This window comes from Ochotona curzoniae, unplaced genomic scaffold, assembly GCF_017591425.1.
Source record: "Ochotona curzoniae isolate NIBS_2020 unplaced genomic scaffold, NIBS_Ocur_1.0 contig_3622, whole genome shotgun sequence".
Lineage (NCBI taxonomy): Eukaryota > Metazoa > Chordata > Mammalia > Lagomorpha > Ochotonidae > Ochotona > Ochotona curzoniae.
The window spans coordinates 27870466-27892313 of NW_024465926.1; the positions used below are offsets into that span (position 1 = coordinate 27870466).

General features: G+C 47.0%; 1 protein-coding gene across 3 annotated transcripts in view; it reads left to right on the forward strand.

The window, feature by feature from the left end:
* Positions 1-659: 659 nt before the first annotated feature.
* Positions 660-21848, forward strand: part of N4BP1 (NEDD4 binding protein 1) — a 48402-nt gene continuing 27213 nt past the window's right edge. The window contains exon 1 of one of the 3 annotated variants that reach the window (XM_040982742.1): positions 660-975. In XM_040982742.1, the coding sequence (XP_040838676.1) occupies positions 778-975 (198 nt within the window). In that variant the 5' untranslated portion in view covers positions 660-777. The other 2 variants (XM_040982745.1, XM_040982744.1) reach the window with 2 other exon arrangements.

A 21848-nucleotide genomic window follows, 5' to 3' on the forward strand; every position in this document is an offset into this window, starting at 1 on the left:
AGGAAACTAATCCTTTATTTTCCCGAATTTGTTTTTCCTGGACTCAGAGAAGGCAGGTTCAACGCCACACTAGAGCTAACCAGGTGCGACCAGAGCCTTCACAGGCGGGAAACGCAACCGGGGTGGGTCAGTCCCGCTCCCCCTTCAGGTGTTCTCCATAACAGAGAACAGAACTCAATTTCTGCCTCCCTACCAGAACTCAATTTCTTGAATTTGCTTAATCATGTTTTGCATTTCAGTTTTCCATTTCTATTACCATTGTCTCTTCCCGTTACCATGTTTACCGAAAGAAATCAAGAGGGGAAGGAGAGGGAGTGGAAGGAAAAACAGAAGTCTAGCCCACTAACAATGTAAAACCACAAACCTGCATTCACTCAATGACCCCCCAAAGCGCCGGGGCTTCAGCAGAGGACGCCGCCCGGGCTTGCCCAGCAGCCCTCCCCGCGCCCTCAACTACCATGGCGACTGCAGAAGACGTCAGCCTCCGTCGCCGGCATCCTACCGCCCTTCCCCCAGGGGGCGGCGAGCCTCAATGACGTCAGAGGGCGGGCCGCGGCGGCGGCGGCGGCGAAGGGGTGGAGGGCTTCGCTGCCCGCAGTTGCCAAGCTGCGGTGTCCGTGGCGGGATGGTGTAGCTTGGCCTGCGGGCGGGCGGGCGCGGGGCGAGGCGGCCGGAGACGGCCGACGCCGCCTGACGGACTCGGGTGCTTAAGGCAGCACGCTGAGGGGGCGTCGCCGCCTCCGGCCCCCGGCGCCACCGCCGGAGGCCGCGCCCGCCATGGCGTCCCGGGCGGTGCTGGACGAATTCACGGCCCCTGCCGAGAAGGCGGTGCTGCTGGAGCGGAGCCGCTTGCGCATCGAGGGCCTTTTCGGCGTGAGCCTGGCCGTGCTGGGAGCGCTGGAGCCCGAGCAGCCGCTGCCCGCGCGCATCTGGCTGCAGCTTCGCGGCGCGCAGGAGGCGGTGCACAGCGCCAAGGTGAGTCCGCGGCCGCGCGCGCCTGGCCGGCCCCTGGCCCCGGCGCGCTGCGCTGTCTTGAGGGGAGGATCGCGTCCTCGGCCGCCGCTAGCCCTGCTGCTGCTGCTCCTGCTCGGGGCTCGCCGTTCCCTTCCCTCAACCTCAGTGGGAGAGGTTGCTGACGAAAGGACGTGCTGGGCCGCCTGTGGCACTCACGGCCCCTAGGGGTGGTACGCGGGGGCCTCCGGGGCCTGCGGGGCTGCGCCGGCATCTCCTTGTGCAGAAGCGCGGCCTTCCTCCTCCTCCTCGTAGGACTCCTGCACGGGAACCTTTTTGGGATCCCAGTCCTGCCTGGTAACCGGGGAGGAGGGGAATAACCCTCATAGTAATGAAATGAGAAAGCCCAGGGAGGAGAGCATAACATGATTGCTGGGGGCCGTTATGTACACACCGTGAATAGCGCATCAGCCACAGAAGGATGATGCTGTCTTTTAGATAACAGTAAGATCGATTTTCTTAGCTAGCGCCTTTCTTTTTACATTAACAGCTGTGGAAACTGAAACTCCAAATGGTGACTCACGTGTCTAAACCTTTCAGACTGTTAGCTACCCGACATCTCCCTTCAAGCCCAGTACAACAACCACTTGTGTTCCTGGTAGGGCAGAGAAACAGTTTGTACCCGATGATGGTCCGGTAATCCGCTAGCCAGAGGAACCGGAGAGAGAGCAGTTGCATTACATGCTTGGGAGTCCCAGGAAGGGTGGGCTTCTGAGCTACCTACAGCCAGGAAGAGGGGTCGGGGCTGTCTGTGGATTTCCTGTCCTGTGGGATTTGGAAGTCTTGTTTGCCCCCAGTCACATTGGGGGCTGAGGAGAACGCAGCTCCTTCCATTCCGTGTGCAGTCACCTGCCTGCCAGAGCTGGGCTTGGACGATGAAGCTTCCTGAACTCCAGGATCCTCCCGGTTTTCCCATCTCGTGGGGAGGGGGGCGGCAGGATTCAGATGTAGGACGGTGGTTCCAGAGCCCTTGTCCTGATTGCCTGACTCCCGAGGGGGTCCTGAGAGCCTGGGAGACTCCCTGATTGTGGCTCTGAGGTTCTCAACAGCCGGGAAGGCTGGAGGGCCTGCTTTGGATGTGTTTAAAGAAGGCTGACATGCTTGGATATGTGGTTCTTCTCCACAGCTTGCCTTTTCAAAACATGGCAGGTGCAGAATAGAGGTAATTTTCGGTGCTTGTTCTTTAACCTGCGCTCTGCTTTGGGGCAGTAGTTTGGATTTCTGCCCCTACCCCCTCCTTCCTTTTCCCGTTACCCAGTTGCTTTTGCTCGCCAAGGCTGAAAGCTCTGGCATGACTTCGGTCTTATTTCTTCTGGAGCCCCTCACACATTGTGCCTTGCCTTGCCATGGCCGTTCCAGGGTGTCTACTCTGAATATGTTCCCTCCTTTGCTCCCTGCCCTGAAGAGCAGCAGTTAGGGCACTCCCTCTGACTTGGAGAGTGTCCGCCCAGTTTTCTGGTTTAACACCGCAAACCTCAATTATCATCCAGTTCTACCTCCTTGGCCGTGTGCTTTGCATCTGCTCTAGGCTCTGCTCCACAGCGAGGCCCTTCCCAAGCTTCCGGGCAGCCCCATCTGCTCCTGCTGTCTCTGTGTGCACTTGGCTTAATCTAATTGGAAAAGGTGTGTCTTGCCTTATCTGGGTGGTTTGTCAGCTGTCTGGTTAGCTTTGCCTCATATATTACTCATGACCCAGCCCTGTCACTTGTAAATTCTTTTTCTTTCCTTGAGGGAAAGAGTTGAATGCTGCAGTCCTTTGCTTTTTGTCCTGTTGGTTCATTTTGGAGTTTATTTGTTAATTTTGGAAGCCAAGGAAACAATAACTTAATTTTAAAAAGTAGTAAAGTTGAGTTGGTTCAACATCCATGTGTTTTGGCTTTTGTGTGCGTGTTTGTGTGTGTATTTTAGTTTGCAGTGAAGGAGAGAAAAAGAGTGAGTGAGCTTTTCCAATTCTCTTGTACACTCCCCAAATGGTCCCAAGGACCAGGGCTGGGTCAAGCCAAAACCAGGAGCCTAGAACTCTCTCATGAAGTGCAGGGGCCAGAAATGCTTTCTCAGGCACGTTGGCAAGGAGCTGGATCAAAAGTGGAGTAGCCTGGACTCGGAGTAGCCCTTATTTGGGATGAAATAGGAGATTGGACTTGCTGCGCCACAGTGCCAGCCCCTGCATCTGCAGCGTTTTAAGTTAAGCTGTGGGAAAGAAGCAGATTTGGGAGAAGGACAATTTAGAGTGAAGAGTGTGGTCGCTTCGGCAGCAGACACTCGAAGTAGAGTAATAGAACGAAGAGGCATTTTGAAACCACCGGAATAACAGCTGATCAAGGGAAGATGAGTTCAGCTGTTCTGGGTTCCACCTAGTGGCTTCACTTGTTTTCTTTAAAAATGTTAATTCTGCAAATGCTAAGGCAGAAGAGAATGTGGAAGTGTAGCAAGCTTCGGTTTACTGGAGAGGGTCAGCTGGGAACCTCTGGGCAGAAGGTGATATCCAGGGATGTTGAAGAAATGCACATGAACGGCCACTTTGTGAAAGAATTTGTTGGAGGAAGCCCCACGTTAGCTGAGCCAGGAAGAGCCCTGAGTGCCTGGCATTCCACACAGCAGGGGTTGTGAGCGGAAGTCCAGAAGCCATAAATCACATGGAGTGTCATGGTGGAGCCTCAAGGCCTCCTGTGGGAGATGAAGTCAGGAAGCCCAATGTCAAGGTCTTATCCACTAGGGAAACTGAGGATTTTGAGAGGGGCGAGAATCTGCCTAGGATTCTGCATAGGGTGCTTACGGGACTGGAAGACTCAATAGAGAGAAAATTGTTCCAAGTTAAGAGTTCCGCTGAAACTGCATGGTTCTTACAAGGACTGAGCAACCCCATGAGGCATGAGTGTCAACATGTAGGATTAGGTTTTAAGGGACAGTGGCAGGAAGGATGGCTGAGAACAGTGTTCACTTGGAAGAGCCAAGTGGGGCATTGTCTCACTTGCCAGGACTGGTGCTCCTCAAGGAGCACTGTGTGACACACGGCTTGTATCCAGAGTGTACAGTGACACGGGAAAGGAAGGGCCCTCTGCCCACCCGGATTAAGTATTTTCGGCAGGCTGAGCTTGGGGAGCCCCAGGCGGACCCAGGACCCAGAGATCTAGAAGGTAGCAGTGTGTTAAGGCCAAGGATCAGTTTGTATTTCTCTAAGATTGTCTAGGAGATCCTAGGAAAGAAGTAACGGGCAACCTGTGGGAGGGGCCGCTTGGAATGTCTTGACGGAAGATCCTGTTGAAAGTTCAGTCATAGCAGGGGAAGCAGACCAGAGGAAGAAGGAACTCGGTACACTCTAGTTCCAAGTTGACATAACCTTGTATCTGGTAGGATGAATAAAGGGTGAATGCGTGTTTTCCAGAGAGCAGGGAGTCCCTAGCAGGGGTTAAGATGAATGCAAATCACAGGGATATGAAAGAATGCAATTTTGTTACAGACTGCATGTAGGAAATGGCCAGGTCACACAGTGCTGGGTGCCTGCAGGAGAACGTGGTTGATGCTCTGCAGGCAGGTTGTAGAGAGTCAGATTTACCATTCCAGAAATTGCCTCAATGTTCACTTCCCTGGGCTCATGCTGCTAGTTTGGCTCCTTGCAGGCTTGCCATGATGCGTGAGTGTAGGAAGTGAGTGTAAAGCGTCTCACAGCATATGGCCTTTTGACATGACCGGTAGTGGCAAGACAGTGTGTGAGGTGGCTGCGGTGCAAAGGGTGCCCAGAGAAGGGCTATAGTCTACAGTAGAACATCATGGAAGCCAAGGAGTTTGAGGACTGAAACGGAGGTACACCCTGGCTCCCACCTCCTTGAGAAAGAGGGGTTGATGATGCCTGCCAGGCAAGGCTGGAAATTCTCTGGATGGGCTGTATCAGTCCTGGGGAGTGAGGTAAGTTGAGCTGTATGGGGTGGTGATTGCGTGGTAGTAGGACCACAGTAAGCTAAGGCCCCGTGTGGCCCGTGGGAGGCGAATCCACATGTGCAGTGTCAGCCAGTTACAGTGCATTCTCCGGGATATCTGACTATCCAAGAGGAGTTCATCATCTAGAAGACTCCTGGAGGCTGTATATCTTTATGAGTAACTTGTTTGTGTTTTTCTGGGTGATAATGTTTTCAAAAGCTATGCACTCTATAAATTATGCCAATTTTTTCCCCATGAATGGTCTTTTTTGTTGTTGTTGTTATTTTGTTTTTTTAAGAACTATTTGGGAAGCAGAGTACTCCCTCCTACTGGTTCACTTTCCAAATACCTACAAGGACCGGACTGGGCCTAGCCGGGCAAGGCCAAAGTCCCATGTGGAAGTGCTGGGGATCCAGCTGTGCAATCATCTGCTTTCTCCCAGGGTGTGAATTGCAGGAAGCTGAGACTAGGAATGGAGCTGAGTTCAAGACTTGGGAAGTGTGCAGCCATCACAAATGGGATCTTAACCACTTTGCCAAATGTCTTCCCTGAAGTATATACTGTAAAAAACATGAAGCCACTGTACATGTGAAACTACATGTTGGTGGGACAGATTCAGCTTTGGGGCTGCCTTTTCAGGACCTCTACTTCAAATAGGAGGAGACAGGGCTGGTAAGATACACATTTATATTTCTGTTCAGAGAAGAGGGCCTTTGAAGACGCTGAGCTCATATTACTGTGGTAAGGTGGGATGCTGGTTCATCCCAGGGCCCGTGAGAGTCTGGCAACAGTGCAGTGTGTTAGCTTCAGCAGAGCTTCTGGGAGTGCACTGGAAAAGAACAGCCGTGAAGGCCTAAGGAACTGGAGTAAGGGCCATGGAGAACTAAAGAGCTTGAATGTATAGTGTCTCTTGACCCAGACATTCTCTTGTAGATGACACCTTGCCCTATCCGGAGAGTCGGCAAGGCCAGCACACCAGAACTAGAGCTAAACAGATCTGCAGAACAACTGAGCAAGGCAAAGCAGTTCCAAGGAATTGTGATGGCCAGCCTTGTTCTAGAGAGTGGAAAGTCAGTGTGAACTGTGAGAGCAGGCAAGACCTGAGACCCTGTTGTGAGACATGCACACTGGAGCAGGATTCTAGTAATTATTGGAGAGTTATAATAAAAAATTTCAGAGATCAACGTTTGAGAAAGATAACTCCCTTATCTACTGCTTTACTTCCCAAAGGCTTGCAGCAGTGGAGCTAGACTAAGGCAGAAGTTGAGGGCCAGGAACTCAATCCAGGTCTCCCATGTGGGAGTAGTACAAGTTCTCGAATCATCACCAGTGCTACCAAAGTGTGCATTGCTCCGAATCTGGAGTCAGGAGCGAGAGCTGGGAGTTGAACTCAAGTACTCCAAGTAAGATGCAGGCAACATAACTGCTAGACTAAGCTTGTGCCTGTGTGAAGGAATTGTGAGGAGTACATTGAGGAACAAAAGGTGCTTCAGTGGCTGTGGGTGAAGGGCAAGATGAGGCACTGCTGAGGGCCTGAAATCCTAGCAGAAAATGGAGTGCTGAAGTTAGTGAACCGGCAGCCTGTCCGAGGTTAGCAGGTGGACAGGACTTGGAATCAGTGGCATGGCTGCTTGGGTTGGGTCCCCCTGAGTCTGGGTCCCCCTGAGTCTGCGGGCTGCTCGGTGTGTAGCTCACAGCTGCTCACCCCCTGGCATTCAACAGCCCCCAGGGACTCAGCAAAGCACTAGCCTGGACAAAAGGGTCCCAGAGAGGGGTCCGGAGGATGAGCTGATCTTAACACATACCCACAGCACTGCTAAGGTAGCCTCGCATCCAATCCATTCTTCATTGGAGAGACAAAGTGTTAAGAGGAGCTACTAGTTGGCCTTTTTCCAACTGTTTTACTTGATATTTGTGGAGTGAGGAAGGGAACGGGGCAGAGTGAGACAGTTTTGGAAGAATGACTGCCTGGCTTCTGAGGGTTAGCACTGGCCCCCCTGTGCTGTGGCGTTTCTTTTTGGCTTAGAGGAGTGTGGAGGAGACTCCCAGAGGCTACGTTTCTTTGTGTAAGCTGTTTGTGTTATTTCTAAATGATATATGTATGTATTTTTTTTTCAAAATTATGGATGCTATAATTATGCCAATAAGTTTTGGTACCTGGGTTCCTAAATAAGTTCTTTTTTTTTTTTTAAGATTTATTTATTTATTGGAAAGTCAGATATACAGAGAGGAGGAGAGGCAGAGAGGAAGATCTCCCGTCCATTGATTCACTCCCCAAGTGGCTGCAACAGCCGATGCTATGCCGATCCGGAGCCAGGAGCCAGGAGCCAGGAACTTCTTCCGGGTATCCCACACAGGTGCAGGGTCCCAAGGCTTTGGACTGTCCTCGACTGCTTTCCCAGGCCACAAGCAGGGAGCTGGATGGGAAGCAGAGCTGCCGGGATTAGAACCGGCGCCCATATGGGATCCTGGCGCATTCAAGGCAAGGAGTTTAGCTGCTAGGCCACGCCGCTGGGCCCCCTAAATGAGTTCTTGAACTTAAACAGGCTTATGGAGGAAATATTCATAGAGGTAACATTGGCTAGTACCATTGACTTTCTGTTTTCATTTTACCAGAAGGGAGGGTGCTGGTCTTTTGCACTTCCTAGAATGATGTGGTTTTTGTTTTTTTTTTTTTAAACTCAGTGCGGTTATAAAACTCCACTTCTTAGGAAACAGTGATTGATTCAGTCCCTTTAATATTCTGGGTTATACCAGAATGTTGAAATGAAGGATCCTCAGACTGCTGATACCAAGGTCAGTGATTGCTCATGACTCAAGTTTCTGCTTCCCTATTTTGCTACCAGTATTGTGGGGTTTTGATGAAATCAAGGGCCATGTCTTGTTTTTTAGGTTGGCCTCTTACTAAATCGGCTTTTTTTTCTTTAATATTTATTGATTTTTTATTGGAAAGTCAGATTTAGAGAGAGAAGGAGAGACAGAAAGATCTTCTGTCCAGTGGTTCATTCCCCAAGTGGCTGCAAAAGCCACAGCTGAGTTGATCCGAAACCAGGAGCCAAGTGCTTCTTCTGGGTTTCCCACGTGGCTGCAGGGTCCTAAGGCTTTGGACCATCCTAGAGAGCTTTCCCAGGCCACAGGCAGGGAGCTGGGAGGGAAGTAGAGCTGCCCGGACACAAACAAGTACCCATATGGGATCCTGGCTCATACAAGGCAGGTGAGGGCTTTAGTCACTAGGCTTCCATGCTGGGCCCAAATTAATGTGGTTTTATAGGGTTAGCAGGGGGAGAACCCTCACAATAATTAAAGAACTCTTTGTTTTAAAAAAGACTTAGTTATTTTTATTTGAATAGCAGACTTATAACAGAGATCTTTATCCATTGGTTCACTCCCCAAATGGGCACACCAGGAGCTAGGCCAGTTTGAGGCCAAGAGCTCCTTCTGCGACTCCCATGTGCATGTGGGGGCCCAAGCTTTTTCAAGTCGTTAGCAGGGAGCTGGATCAGAAGTGGAGTTCGAATTGGCACCCATATGGGATGCTGGTACCACAGGCGGAGGCTTAGGTGGTTGTGGCACAGCACCAGCTCCAAATAACTGTTTAATCAAGTATTTCATGTGGAAACAAGGATAATGGTTTTGCTTAAAGAAAACTGAAGTCTTTCTTCAGTTTTTTAGGGCATCTGTGTTACAGCACAGTTAACTACTCTACTTCCAGTCCAGATTTCTGGTAAGCCACCTGGGAAGGCAGTGGATAATCAGGGCCCGGCTGCTGGAGTTTCTTAAAGTTCCTGGTTTGGCCCTGACCCACTGCTGGCTGTTGTGGCCGTTTGGAGAGTGAACTAGTGGCTGTAAGATTTCTCTTTCCTTCACTCTTTTTCTACCTTTTAAATATATTAACAAATCTTTAAAAAACAAGTTGTTTGTTTAGTGGTTTTGTTTGGTCCTGGTGTTGATAGCCTTAGTCATTTGCATTAAGTAAAGAGTATGAGCTGTGTGAGTGCATTTATATCTGAGTTTCTTGCCTGAAAGTTATGATTATGACATCTTAAAAAAAACTTGTGAGAGATCTTTTATCTAATAATTCTTCCCCCAGATGCTGGGACTAGGCCAGGCCTACAACGGGAACCTGGAGCTCAGTTCAGTCTCCCGGTTGGGTGGCAGGGACCTAAATACTTGAGCCATCATCTGCTACTTCCTGCAGCACCCATCTGCAGGGAACAAGTCTGAAGTGGTGCTGGGCCCTCTGGTACTGGGTGCAGAGTCCCAAGTCGTGTCTCACCGCCCATAGTGAGTGAGTGCGGCTGCTTTCGATAGAAACCACCCGTAATACCACAAGTTCATCCACAGTCTTGAACCAATATAGTTAGATACGTTTCATTGTTAACCCTGGTATTTCTAACATTAAAGTAAGTTAAGGAAGTTTATTTTAGTATTATAGGTAGATGAAAGTAAACTGATAATATCCGTAAGCCAGGTAATATATTTTCAGTAATGATAAACAAAATAGTAATTTAGCTTGCTTTCTTAAGTCTAAAGCAACAGGCTGGGCAGTAGGTAGATTCTGCCGCCTCACAGTCACAAACTGCCACAGCTCTGGCCACCAGGTCTCTGGCAGCAAGGGATGGAAGAGGAAATAACCCCTTTCCAGAAAGCTCAGCAGGCTTCAGCTGACACCTCTTTGGCCGGAGCCGTTACCGCATGTTCACAGTTGCAGAGGGAGCTAAGCTCTGTTCAATTCAAACTGGGTTTTTGTGTCCTTAAACAAATCTGGGTTCTGTTATTTTAAAAGCAGAGGTTGCCTATTTGTGGACAAAAGCAGAGTTGCCATATCATTCAGAAATACCAGACATGCAAAGAAATTAATTTATTTTTTTTAAGATTTATTTTTATTATTTTTTTATTGGAAAGGCGGATATACAGAGAGGAGAGACAGAGAGGAAGATCTTCCATCCGATGATTCACTCCCAAGTGAACGCAACGGCCGATACTGTGCCGATCCGAAGCCAGGACCCTCTTCCGGGTCTCCCACGCGGGTGCAGGGTCCCAAAGCTTTGGGCCGTCCTGGACTGCTTTCCCGGGCCACAGGCAGGGAGCTGAAAGGGAAGCAGGGCTGCTGGGATTAGAACTGGCGCCCATATGGGATCCCGGGCGTGCAAGGCAAGGACCTTGACCACTGCGCCACGGCGCCGGGCCCTAGAAATTAATTTATTTTAACATACTTCTTGTTAGAGGATAAAAGGAGAAACATGTAGAAGTGAAGTGTCGGTTTTGGGTGGATGCTTTGTGCACAGTTAAGTTTGTGCTAGGACACTCTGTTCCGACATTGGAGTGGATATTTCTAGTCCTAGCTCCATTTCCCACCCGGTTGCTTGGGGGCCAGGGTCGGGAAGGAGCAGCAGGATGCTGAGCCCACATAGGAGCTCGGGTGGGTCTGGGCGCTTGGATTGGCTCAGCTCAGCCCTGGCTGTTGAGGGCATTTGATGGTGGAAGGAAGATCTGTGTGTCTCTGTATCTCCTTTTGTGAAAAAAAGTGTCAGCATTATAATTGAATACGTAATGGTGTGTTTTCATAATTACATAAATGTATATATATATATGAATAACTTATCTGCCCGCTAAACAGAAAGGTATCTTTTCATGGAAAAAAAGGAGATTTTTGCATTGTTCTGCAGTGATAAGATCAGGGAAATGGCATTTCAGTGTTTAGGTTAGCATTAATAGGATCAAACAGACTTACTTGTCTAAGAGTTAATTTTATTACATGAATTTGGGATTCATAAGTAAAAATTAAAGTAGTATCCGTTTCTGTGCTTTTATCCTTAAAAAGGTAAGCCATCTGCTGGCTTACTAGTTTACTCTTCCTATGTCACAGTAGCCAGGACTGTCGCTGGCCTGAGCGGGGAGGAACCAGGAGCCAGGAGTCTCTGTTTCTCTCTGTGTCTTTATTTTTACTTTTGTTCTTATCATTTTATGATACAGTTCCATAGATCCTGGGATTTCCCTTACTCCCTCTCCAAAGCCCCTCCCCTCCCCCACTGAGCCCCTATATGATTACTATAGTTCTTCATAAACAGTCATATGTCCATCATTGTGGGCATGGGCAATGGCACAGATACAGTTTCACTGGGAGTCCATCTTTGATCTTGAAGTAGTGATGCATGCTGCATTGTATCCTCACATCTGGATGTGATAGTCTCCATTACACATTCCCTTAAACAAAAAGCCACAAAACAAAACAACAGGAAGAAAAGGAGAAATTTACAACATGAAGTATGAAGTTAAATAACATGCTACTGGATATGATAGTCTCCATTACACAGTTACTGTACATCCCCACCCCCTTTTATTTTTTTATTTTTATTTAAAGATTTATTTGTTTAGTTTTTATTGGAAAGGCAGATATACAGAGAGGAGGAGAGACAGAGGAAGATCTTATGTCCAATGGTTCACTCCCCAAGTGAGCGCAACAGCTGGAGCTGAGCCAATCTGAAGCCAGGAACCAGGAACTCTTCCAGGTCTCCCACGTGTGTGCAGGGTCCCAAGGTTTTGGGTCGTCCTCAACTGCTTTCCCAGGCCACAAGCTGGGAGCTGGATGGGATGTGGGGCTGCTGGGATTAGAACTGGTGCCCATATGGGATCCCGGTGCATGCAAGGCGAGGACTTTAACCACTATGCTATTATGCCAAGCCCACCCTTTTATTTTTAATTTACTTGAAAGGTAGAAGATCTTCCACTTCTGAAATGCCCACAGTATCTGGAGGTGGACCAGGCCAAAGCAGGAGCTCCATCTAGGTCTCCTATGTCCCTAAGGGCTTGGGGACTTGGGCCGTTTTCCACTGCCTTTCCTGGATGCGTCAGCAGAGAACTGCCAATCCAGATCTTTCACAAAGGTGTCAGGACCTGCGTACTTGGATCATCTGCTTCCTGTCAGGGAGCGTGCATTAGCAGGAAGTTGGATCAGGAGCAAAGGAGGCAGTACCCAAAGCAGGCACTGCAGTGTGTGGTACACATGTCTCGTGTGGCGAAGGATGGCTGCCCCAAACACCTGACCAAGGCTACCTGTTTAACATATTCGATATCTAGTTTATTTATTTATTTGTTTGCTTGTTTATTTTTACTAATTTTAGGAATATGGGCTTATGTATTTATTGTCTGTCAGTTAAAACAGATTCAGCAATAAACCTTATACTCTAATCCATTAATACTCCTGAAGGTAGGAAGGTATTTTACATTTACATCATGAGAAAGAAAGCTGTTTACTCATTTGTAGCCAGAAATATTGTAGGGAGTCAGCTCTGGTTCCACAGTCTTCACCACAGGTCACAATTTTAAACTTTAACTGATGTAACTGCCCTCTTCCTGTGGTCCTGAGACATATTCTTACATAAATAGAAAAAACTGAAACCAGGCATTGTTGGCAGCAATAGCAGGTAGCAAGTAGAGATGGCTTCCCTGCCATGTACAGACCAGAGTCCCATGCTCTGGAGGATGCTGTGGAGTTGGTCCAGTGGTTTGTATCTCTTTATCCCTGTGTCCCGAGGACTCTGAAACAGGAATGCGGCCTGGAAAGAAAAGAATGGGGAACTGCTCCACTGAGCTGCTCTTGCTGGTTGATACTCACTTGGGAAGCCAAGACAAGGCGTGCTTGATTGTAAGCAGCTGATGAGGGGCTCCTTCTTGGGCCACTCAGGTTAACAGACCTAGCGGGTGAGTCCACTTTGGGTCATACAAAACTGCCAAAGTTTTAAAAATAAAATGAGCATGCCTTTTAGACAGGTGCCTCATAACTGAGGGAACCAGCGGAAAGGAAATGTGGTCCAGAGAGCACCTGAGACACCGTGTGTGAGCAATAAAATGTTGGAATAAAACTGCTCAGTTAAATACAAACTGTCTTCGATCTTACAAAGCAGTGAGAATCACAGCCTTTATTGTTATGTTTTCTGCCAAACCTAGCTGCCTGATGTCTCTGCCAGACGAAAGTCAACATTTTAATGTGCAGCTTCACTGTGGAGAATGTTATCAGTAGTGTCAGGCAGAAGTGTTAGAGCATTATGTTGTGATTGAAGGCCGTCCTTGATGCTTTTCCTGATCACATGCAAGCTATTGGAGCTGGTCATTTTTGTTTTGTTTGAATGTCTGAATTAGGAAAGACTGATCTTTTCCATCTGCTGGTTCATTCCCCAGATGCCTGCAATGACCAGCATGGGGCTAGGCTGACGCCAGCGACCGGGAGCTTCGTCTTCTTGGGGCTATCTTCCCTGTTTTTCACAGGCGGGTAACAGGGAGCTGGGTCGGAAGTGGAGCAGCCGGGACATGAACCAGCACCCACATGGGCTGCTGGCATTCTAGGTAGCAGCTTTCCCCACAGTGCTGCAATGCTGAACCCAATTTTTATTTCTTTTCTCTTAGAACACCAAACACAATTTATGCATGTGTCCCTTCATCCTCACCCCTAAAATTTTTAAATCCTAGTGTGTGGCCAGGGTTGAAAATGAGTGGTTTGAGCCATTTAGGCCATTTGAAAGTTATTCTTTCCCTGTGAGCGTAGCTTCTGCTTCCTCAGTGTTCACGGTCAGTGTGTGTATCTTATGATTTGTGGTCCTGCCACAGTGATACTCTTGCAGCTGGCAAAATATGTCAGATCCACCTCTAAGAGTTGGTGTGGTATCAGCCCGTGTGTCTCCCTAGATCTTGGCCCTGTGTCTGGGCTGTCAGTTGTCATTTGCTCCCATAAGCCTTGCGGGTAGCACCCTGTGCTGCTGGGGACATGTAATCTGGAGAGCGGCCGCCTCCAGTAAGAGCTGGTAGATGGTGAGCAACAGTGCAGAGAAACCTGTCTCCGGGTCAGACGTGCAGCCTCTTGAGTAGCCTCTTTGATTGTACCTGGGTTTTTCCATGTCCTGAGCAGCAGAAATTGCCAGGAGTTTCCCTCTGGGCTTGTTAAACATACATCTGAGAAGCACTGAATTTGTAGAGGGGACTAATAGAAATTCCTTTTACCTTATGAAAGGGAAGTTGCCTTGTATGTCCCCACTCCACCTCCATTGTGCTGGTGTTTCCAGTTTAAAAAAAAAAGAAAGGAAAAGAAAAGTGAAACAGAGTCACAGCATAGCAGGTTAGCCGGGTTTTTAATTTAAACAGCAGATGTTGCAACTGGGTGTTTGAGATGTCAGGTTAGGACACCTGAGTCCCATGTCAGAGTTGTAGTTGCAAGTGTAGCTACAGTCTGATTCTAGCTTGCTGCTAATGCAGACCCTGAGCAGGTGAGATGGCTCAAGAGTTTGAATCTTGAAAGACCTATATTAAGTACTTGTTCCTTGCTTTGGCCTGCTTCTGTCCTGACCATTGTGGGCATTTGGAGCATGAACCAGCACTGATGGGAGCTCACCCACTATGCCATTACACTGGCCCCCACTTTAAATTTTTTTAAATTAAAATTAGCAGATGGGGAGTGTACCAAAATGATCTAAGCACGTGATTAAAACAGAAAATCAACTAGAAAAATTATCTAAGAACAGCAGTTTACTGTTCTTAACTCTCCCTTTTAGAGGTCCCTGCTTCTTACTGTGTTTAGCTGTTGTTTCTAATGATGACTTTTTAGTTGTGAAGAGTGTATTGCTATTCCTTGTCGATTTGAAGTATTATTTTTCTTTAAAAGAAGTAAGGCAACGCTTCTCTTTTTTTTTTTTTTTTTTTTCCTATAACGTTTTTTTGGAATTGAAGAACAGAGTCTGGGCTGACACAGTGATGTATTAAGCTTATTGTCCACCTGGTGTCCTGACTGCGGCATTTCCTGCTTGTGATCTGGAAAATCACTGACACATGGGAGACCCAGAGGGAACTCCTGGCTTCCTTGGGCTCCAGCTCTCCTCTGTGAATCTGCCTTTCCAATCAAAACAATCTGAAGAGACAGAAAGATCTTGCATCCAGTTGTTCACTCCCCAAGTGACTGAAGCGGCTGGAGCTGAGCCAATCTGAAGCCAGGAGTCAGGAGCTTTTCCGGGTCTCCCACGCGGATGCAGGGTCCCAAGGATTTGGGCTGTTCTCTACTGCTTTCCCAGGCCACAAGCAGGGAGCTGAATGGGAAATGAAGCAGGCGGGACTCGAACTGGCACCCATATGGGATCCTGGTGCATGCAAAATGAGGATTTAGCCACTAGGCTGTCATGCTTGGTGTCCCTCCTCCTTTTTTTCCTTTTTTTTTTTTTTTTTTTTTTTTTTTTTTTTTAAATTTTCTTTCCAAGAGTACAGTTTACCTAATTCTGACTCACCTAAATGTGACTAGAGAGCCAAGTCCTGTACTGCATTCTTTTCTCTCTGGCATGGCTTTTAATTTTTCTGGAGCTTAAAAAAGTGTTTAGTCACTTGAAGACAGAGAAAGATAAAGAGCAAAAGAATTTTCTGTCTGCTGGTTCACTCCCCCAAATACCCACAGTAGCCAGGCTTGAGCGAGGCCAAAACCAGAAGCCACAGGGAAAGCAGAGGCTGAAGGAGCCTTGAGCTGTCACCTGTGTCACCTGGTCACCAGGCACTTTTCACTAGCGTTAGCAGGGAGGCCGGATTGGGGAGAATGGTCAGGACTGGAGCTGCACTCCACTGTCGGATCTGGATAGCTGCAGCACCGCAGTGCCTGTGTCTTCCTAGGCTTTTTATCTTCTTTGGTTTTATCCATTTGTGAAATTTGCTTTCCACTTATTTTCAGTCTTAGGAATTCAGTACTGTCTCCTGTCTGTTAAAAAGCAGTGAAATTTTGCAGCGGTTTTCCTCTGCACTCTACGTTACTAGGTTCTTGCTGTTTTCTCTGTGTTCTGCCTTTCGTATTCGGGCTTGTCTTCCAACAGGAGCATGTTTTATGTTTCATACAAAACTTAAAAGTGAATTGGATGCTGGGAGTCCGGACAGAATTTGTTGATAGGTAGACTTAGATCGTGTATCAGGGGATTCGCTGGGTTTTTGAGAGTTTTACAGGCCTTTTATCTGGAGAACATCTGCTTGGCTGTTACTGGCGGCCCACTGACAAGGTAGGATGCTCTTTGTGAGAATGACTCCGCAGCTGTCGAAATAGTGTTTACCTTCTGTGCATTCAGTTGTGTGCTTGATTTAGACAGGCAGCAACACCTAAGGACACAGGCACCTAGAAAGTTTCACTTCCAGATGGGATAAGGTCAGTGCAAACTATACTCTCTGTCTCACCTAATTGAGGTGTAGAACCAGGCAGAATTAGGGGAGCAGCTGTTTGAAAACCCTGAACAGTGAACAGTAGCAAGCTGACTGAGAAAGAAGACCAGGTTTCAAAGTACCAGCCAATGGACAGCTCAGCCTCAGAGTGGAAATGGGCACCAAGACATGGAGCGAGCACCGGGAGGAACCTGCTGGTTTGGGATCAAGAGGCGGAAATTGGAACACCTGACACTCAAAGTGAGAAAAACTTGACTGTTTTCTTTCCTTCATTCACACATACCCCAGACCCCAGATAGTCTGTGGTGATGGGAGCTAGGCTTGTGGGACAGCCACCACTGTCTGTATTCTTGCCAGACCCAGGCACAGTTGCAGTACAGATAGGGGCCAGCGTGGTGCACACAAGCTAATTCTCCACCAGTAAGTGCCAACATCTCATATGTGTGTTGGTTCTAGTCCCGGCTGCTCCATTTCGATCCTGCTTCCTGCTTATGGCCTGGGAAGGCAGTAGAAGATAACTCCAGCTTTTGCGCCTCTGAACCTGCGTGGGAGACCCTGAAGAAGATCCTGGCTCTCCACTTCAAATCTGCTCAGCTCAAGCTGTTACAGCCATTTGGGGAGTAAACCAGCAGATGGGAGATACCTCTCTGTGTGTCTCCTCTCTTTGTGAAATCTGTCTTTCGGGGCTCAGTGTGGTAGCCTATTGGCTAACATTCTCAAATGCGCTGGGATCCCATTTGGGTGCCAGTTCTAGTCCTGGTGGCCTCACTTCCCATCCAGCTCCCTGCTTGTGACCTGGGAAAGCAGTTGAAAACGACCTAAGCCTTGGGACCTTGCCCCTGTGTGGGAGACCAGGAAGAGCTCCTGGCTTCGGATTGGTGCAGCTCCAGCCATTGCGGCCACCTGGGGAGTGAACCATCTGATGCAAGATCTTCCTCTCTATCTCTCTTCCTCTCTGTATAACTGACTTTCCAATAAAAATTTATAAATCTTAAAAAAAAAATCTGCCTTTCGAGTAAACATGAATAAATCTTAGAGAAAAAGGAAAGATGCACGCATAGGATGAGGTAATGAAGCCCTCCTCTCATTTTCTTCTGAAGAACTGAAAGAAGAATGCCAGGTGCCTGCAAGGTATGAAAGACTGCACAGTCGGAGCAGCCCAGGACCGGAAGCCAGCAAGTGAACAGGAAAATCTCAGCCCGTAGGCGAAGAGACGGTGGACAGCAGTGCTGAGAAGGTGCAGATGTTGGAGTTACTGGATAAAGGCAGACTAATACCCCAGTGGATAGTCCTAAATACTGTTAAAATCAATAGGAAAAGTTCAGACTTCAACAGAAAACAAGAAGATCCAATTTAACAAGGTTAGCGCTGAAAAATGCAATAATTAAATAAAAACTCGCTAGTTGGACTTAATTTTTAAAATACTGATATTAGGAAAGAGCCCGTGATCTTGAAGATTTAAAGTTACCCAGTCCATTATGTAGGGTTAAGAGAAGGAAAGAATGGGGTACTGAAAAAAAAATATTGGAAGAAGTAATTGCTAAAGACTTCCCAAGTTTGGTCAAAGATGGAAACACAGTATTTTGAGAAGCTCATTGAACACCAACAGAATAAACCCAGAGCTGCGTACCCAGACGCATGCTGAGCGCATTGTTAAAAACCAGAGACAAAGATCATGAAAGCACCCAGAGCTCACATGTCGTGTGGGAGGGAGGGAATTAACAGTTAAAGACTGCAGATTTCTCTTCACCAACTCAGGAGCCCAGAAGGAAGTGGTACAGTAGTGAAGGAACAGAATTGTTGACCAGAAAGGCTATATTATCATCCTTCAAGAAAGTGAGGTAAGAAATTTCAGTTGAAGAAAAACAAAGGCAGTCATTACCTTCAACTTGTTCTGCTAGGGGATTGCTGAAAGACAGAAATGGTAAATATTTGGATAAATATTACAGATTTGTTTCTGCTGCTTCCTGAAAGCTTTTAAAATGAGTCTGGTCACTGAAAAGAAACATAACATGGAGGATATTTCTAAAATATATGTACATGCAACTTATAACTATAGGGCCCAGCAGTGTGGCCTACTGGCAAAAAGCCTTCGCCTTGAACACACCAGGATCCCATATGGTCGCCGGTTCTAATCCCGGCAGCTCCACTTCCCATCCAGCTCCCTGCTTGTGGCCTGGGAAAGCAGTTGAGGCCGGCCCAAAGCTTTGGGATCCTGCACCTGTGTGGGAGACCTGGAGGAAACTCCTGGCTCCTGGCTCCGAATGGGCACAGCACCGGCTCACTTGGGGAGTGAACCATCAGACGGAAGATCTTCCTCTCTATCTCTCCTCTCTGTATATCTGACTTTGTAATACGAATAAAATAAATCTTTGAAAAAAAACTTAACGATAACATGAAGAAAGATGAGTAGAGAAGTATCGGGCCCAGCGCAATAGCCTAGCAGCTAAAGTCCTCTCCTTGCATGTGCCAGGGTCCCATATGGGTGCCGGTTCTAATCCCAGCAACCCAGCTTCCCATCTAGCTCCCTGCTGTGGCCTAGGAAAGCAGTTGAGGGCATGCAGCCTTGGGACCCTGCACCCATGTGAGAGACCCAGAAAAGGCTGCTGGCTTCAGATTGACTCAGATCCGGCCGTTGCAGCTACTTGGGGAGTGAATCGGTGGGTGGAAGATCTTCCTCTCTCTCTGTCCTCCTCTCTGTATATCTGACTTTCCAATAAAAATGAAATAAATCTTTTAAAAAATTAAAGTATGAAAATGATGTATGCTTTGTTTTAAATTGGGATTTTCAGATGTGACTGTGTGATAACATGAAGGCCAGTCACTGAAGTAATGGAGAAAGCCACACCACATGGAACCACAGGAAAGCTGCGGGGTTTTGGTCAGGAGGTGGGGAAGGGTCAACAGTGTAAGATTGGCTAGTGTGAGCGATTTTTACAGACTGTAGAAATTCTTAACTGGTGGTCTGGTACCTAGCCGTGCGTGGGTTTAGGACAGCTCAAACAAAGACTTTGCCCATCAGTCTGTGCCTGGGTCGGGGGCCTGCGTGTGAAAGGCGCGCTCCAGGCGTGAAGGCCTCCCACAGAGGACACAGCATTGGAAGATACAAAAAGTTAAGATTAGTATAGCTGGTGAAGTTGTAAGCATTGCTGTTGAGATCATTTTGATTGCTGCTAAGTGGACTGTAAAGATATACTGTAATTGCTAGGATGGCTACTTAAAAAGCAGAAATAGAGCAAAAAAAAAAATGCCTTGAAAAGATTGGGATATTAAAAACTGCAATGCAAAAGGAAGCAAAAAAAGAAATAAAGTGTAGAAAACAAAATAGAGTGGTATAGTCAAGTCCAGACTTAACCAGTAAGGATGTCAGAGCAAATAGATAAAGGTTTTCTGATTAAACATACATTAACATGTTGTGTGATATCTGTAGGAAATATTTCATTTATAATAATGTAGGCACATTAGAATTGAAGGCAGAGGAGTGAGTGTTTAGTCCAGCAGTTGAGATGCCTGCATCATCACATACAGGAATTTCTTGAGCTTGAAACCATGCTCCAAGTTCCTGGCTGTTTTCCTAACAATATAGACCTTGAGAGGCATGGTTCAGTCATTGGATTCCTGCTATCCATGTGGACAACCTGGTTAGTGACCTCAGCTTTTGGCACTGATCTCAGCCCCAGCTGTTGATAGGCATTTGGGGAAGGAACCAGTGGATGAGAAATCTATGGCTGTTTGGCTGTCAAATGCTACAAAGGGGAAGAGCATATGGTATACAAACATTAATCAGAGCAAAACTGAAGTGACAGTATTACCATAGTGGCCTTCAGAGCAAAGAAAATGACCGTAGATTACATCAGAAGACAGTTCACCAAGAAGACGTGTATGTTTCTAACACTGAAGCTGCAAAATACCTTAAGTAAAAACTGAAAGAAGAAATTGACAAATCCAGTCGTAACTGAAAGCTTCCATACCCTTCTTTACACTTTCTGGAATCACTAAATGAAAGAGTGGCGAAACTGTAGAACTCAACACCACCGTCTTGAGCCGAGTAGACTCTGATAAACATTTGTAGAGCAGGTGCTCAACAACCACAGGATACACAGAACTATCCGTATAGACCTCTTCCGGCCACAAAGCAAATCTGTTTTTTTTTTTTTAATGTACAAATTTATTTTTATTATTTTAAAAAGTTTTTATTGGAATGTCACATTTGCAATGAAGAGAGACAGATCTTCCATCCGCTGGTTTATTCCCCAAGTGGCCGCAGCAGCTGGAGCTGCACCAATCGCAAGCCAGGAACCTGGAGCTTCTTCTGGGTCTCCCACACAGGTGCAGGGTCCCAAGGTCTTGAGCCGTCCTCAGTTGCTTTCCCAGGACACAAGCAGGGAAGTCGGGCTGCCAGGGTTAGAACCGGCGCCCATATGGGATCCTGGCACATGCAAGGTGAGGGTTCAGCCATTATGCTACCACTCCAGGCCCTACAAAGCAAATCTTAACAAATTTGGAAGAAATCCCAGAGTGTCATGATCTGAGAGGAAACATATCAGCAGCAGGTGACAGGAACTAAACACACATAATTCATGGGTGATCAGAAAATTTTTTAATTCATTGAACAAAGTGGAAATGTAGCATATGAAAGTGTGAGGATACTACTAAAATAATGGTGAGGGGGAAAGTTTTAATATTTGGATGCTTACATAGAAGAAGAAGCATGAGCAGGCAGCTGCTCAGGGAAATAAAAGAAAACAAGGAAATAGACCTTTAGCAAACAGGAGCCGGAAAATAATAAAGAATATAAATTAATTATGAAGTTATAGGTCAATGATACATGAGCTCATTCTTTGATTAAGAAGATTAGTAAGATGAGCAAATCCCTTGTCAGCGCTGACACAGATAAGCAGGAAGACTGTAGTTACTAATATCAGGAATGAAACAGGTGTCTCAAGGTAGGAAAAGGATAAGGAACTACTACAAACAATCATGTTAGCTGTGAAATAGACCAATTCCTCAAGGTGAAACTCCCATACAAATAGATGCCTGACCCAGGTTGTTTTGACTGTAGGGTTTTGAAGAAAAGTGAGTATCAGTTCTACACAGTCACCTCTAGGAACGCAAGATGAGGGAACATTTCCTTACATGTTTGTAGAGGTGTTGTCCTGATGCCAACACCAGACAGAGGCGCACATGCGCACCCACACACCCTATAGACCTTCAGTGTCAAAGACATAAAAATCCTTCACAAAATTTTGCAGGTAAAATTCAGCCATGTAGGAAAGGGACTATGCCTGTGACCAAAAGGGACATTTACTCCAGGGAAACAAGAGTGGTTCAGTATTCTCAACTCACCAGTATGTAACCAACCTAATTAGCACACTGGGGCAGATGTCACGATTGCATTATTTGCTGCCATGAAGCACTTGGCACCTGGTGGGCATGCTCCCAGGAGACGAGGAACAACATCTGCACAGGATCTCTCTCTAGCTCCATTAGGAGAGATCGTGTGCTTCACGAGGCATGCATGTCAACTGTCACTTTTGTCAGCATGGTGCTAGAATGTCTGGCCACTGTAGTAAGCATCGAAGGTGAAAGTAAAAGGCCTGTGCCTTAGAAAAGAACAGCTACAGAGAATGTAATAGCTACGTAGAAATTTCACAGGAACGCACACACAAAATCCTTGAACTAGAAACAATTTTGGTTCATAAAAGTCTCGGGGTACCTGACAAACATATAGACATCAGTTGTAT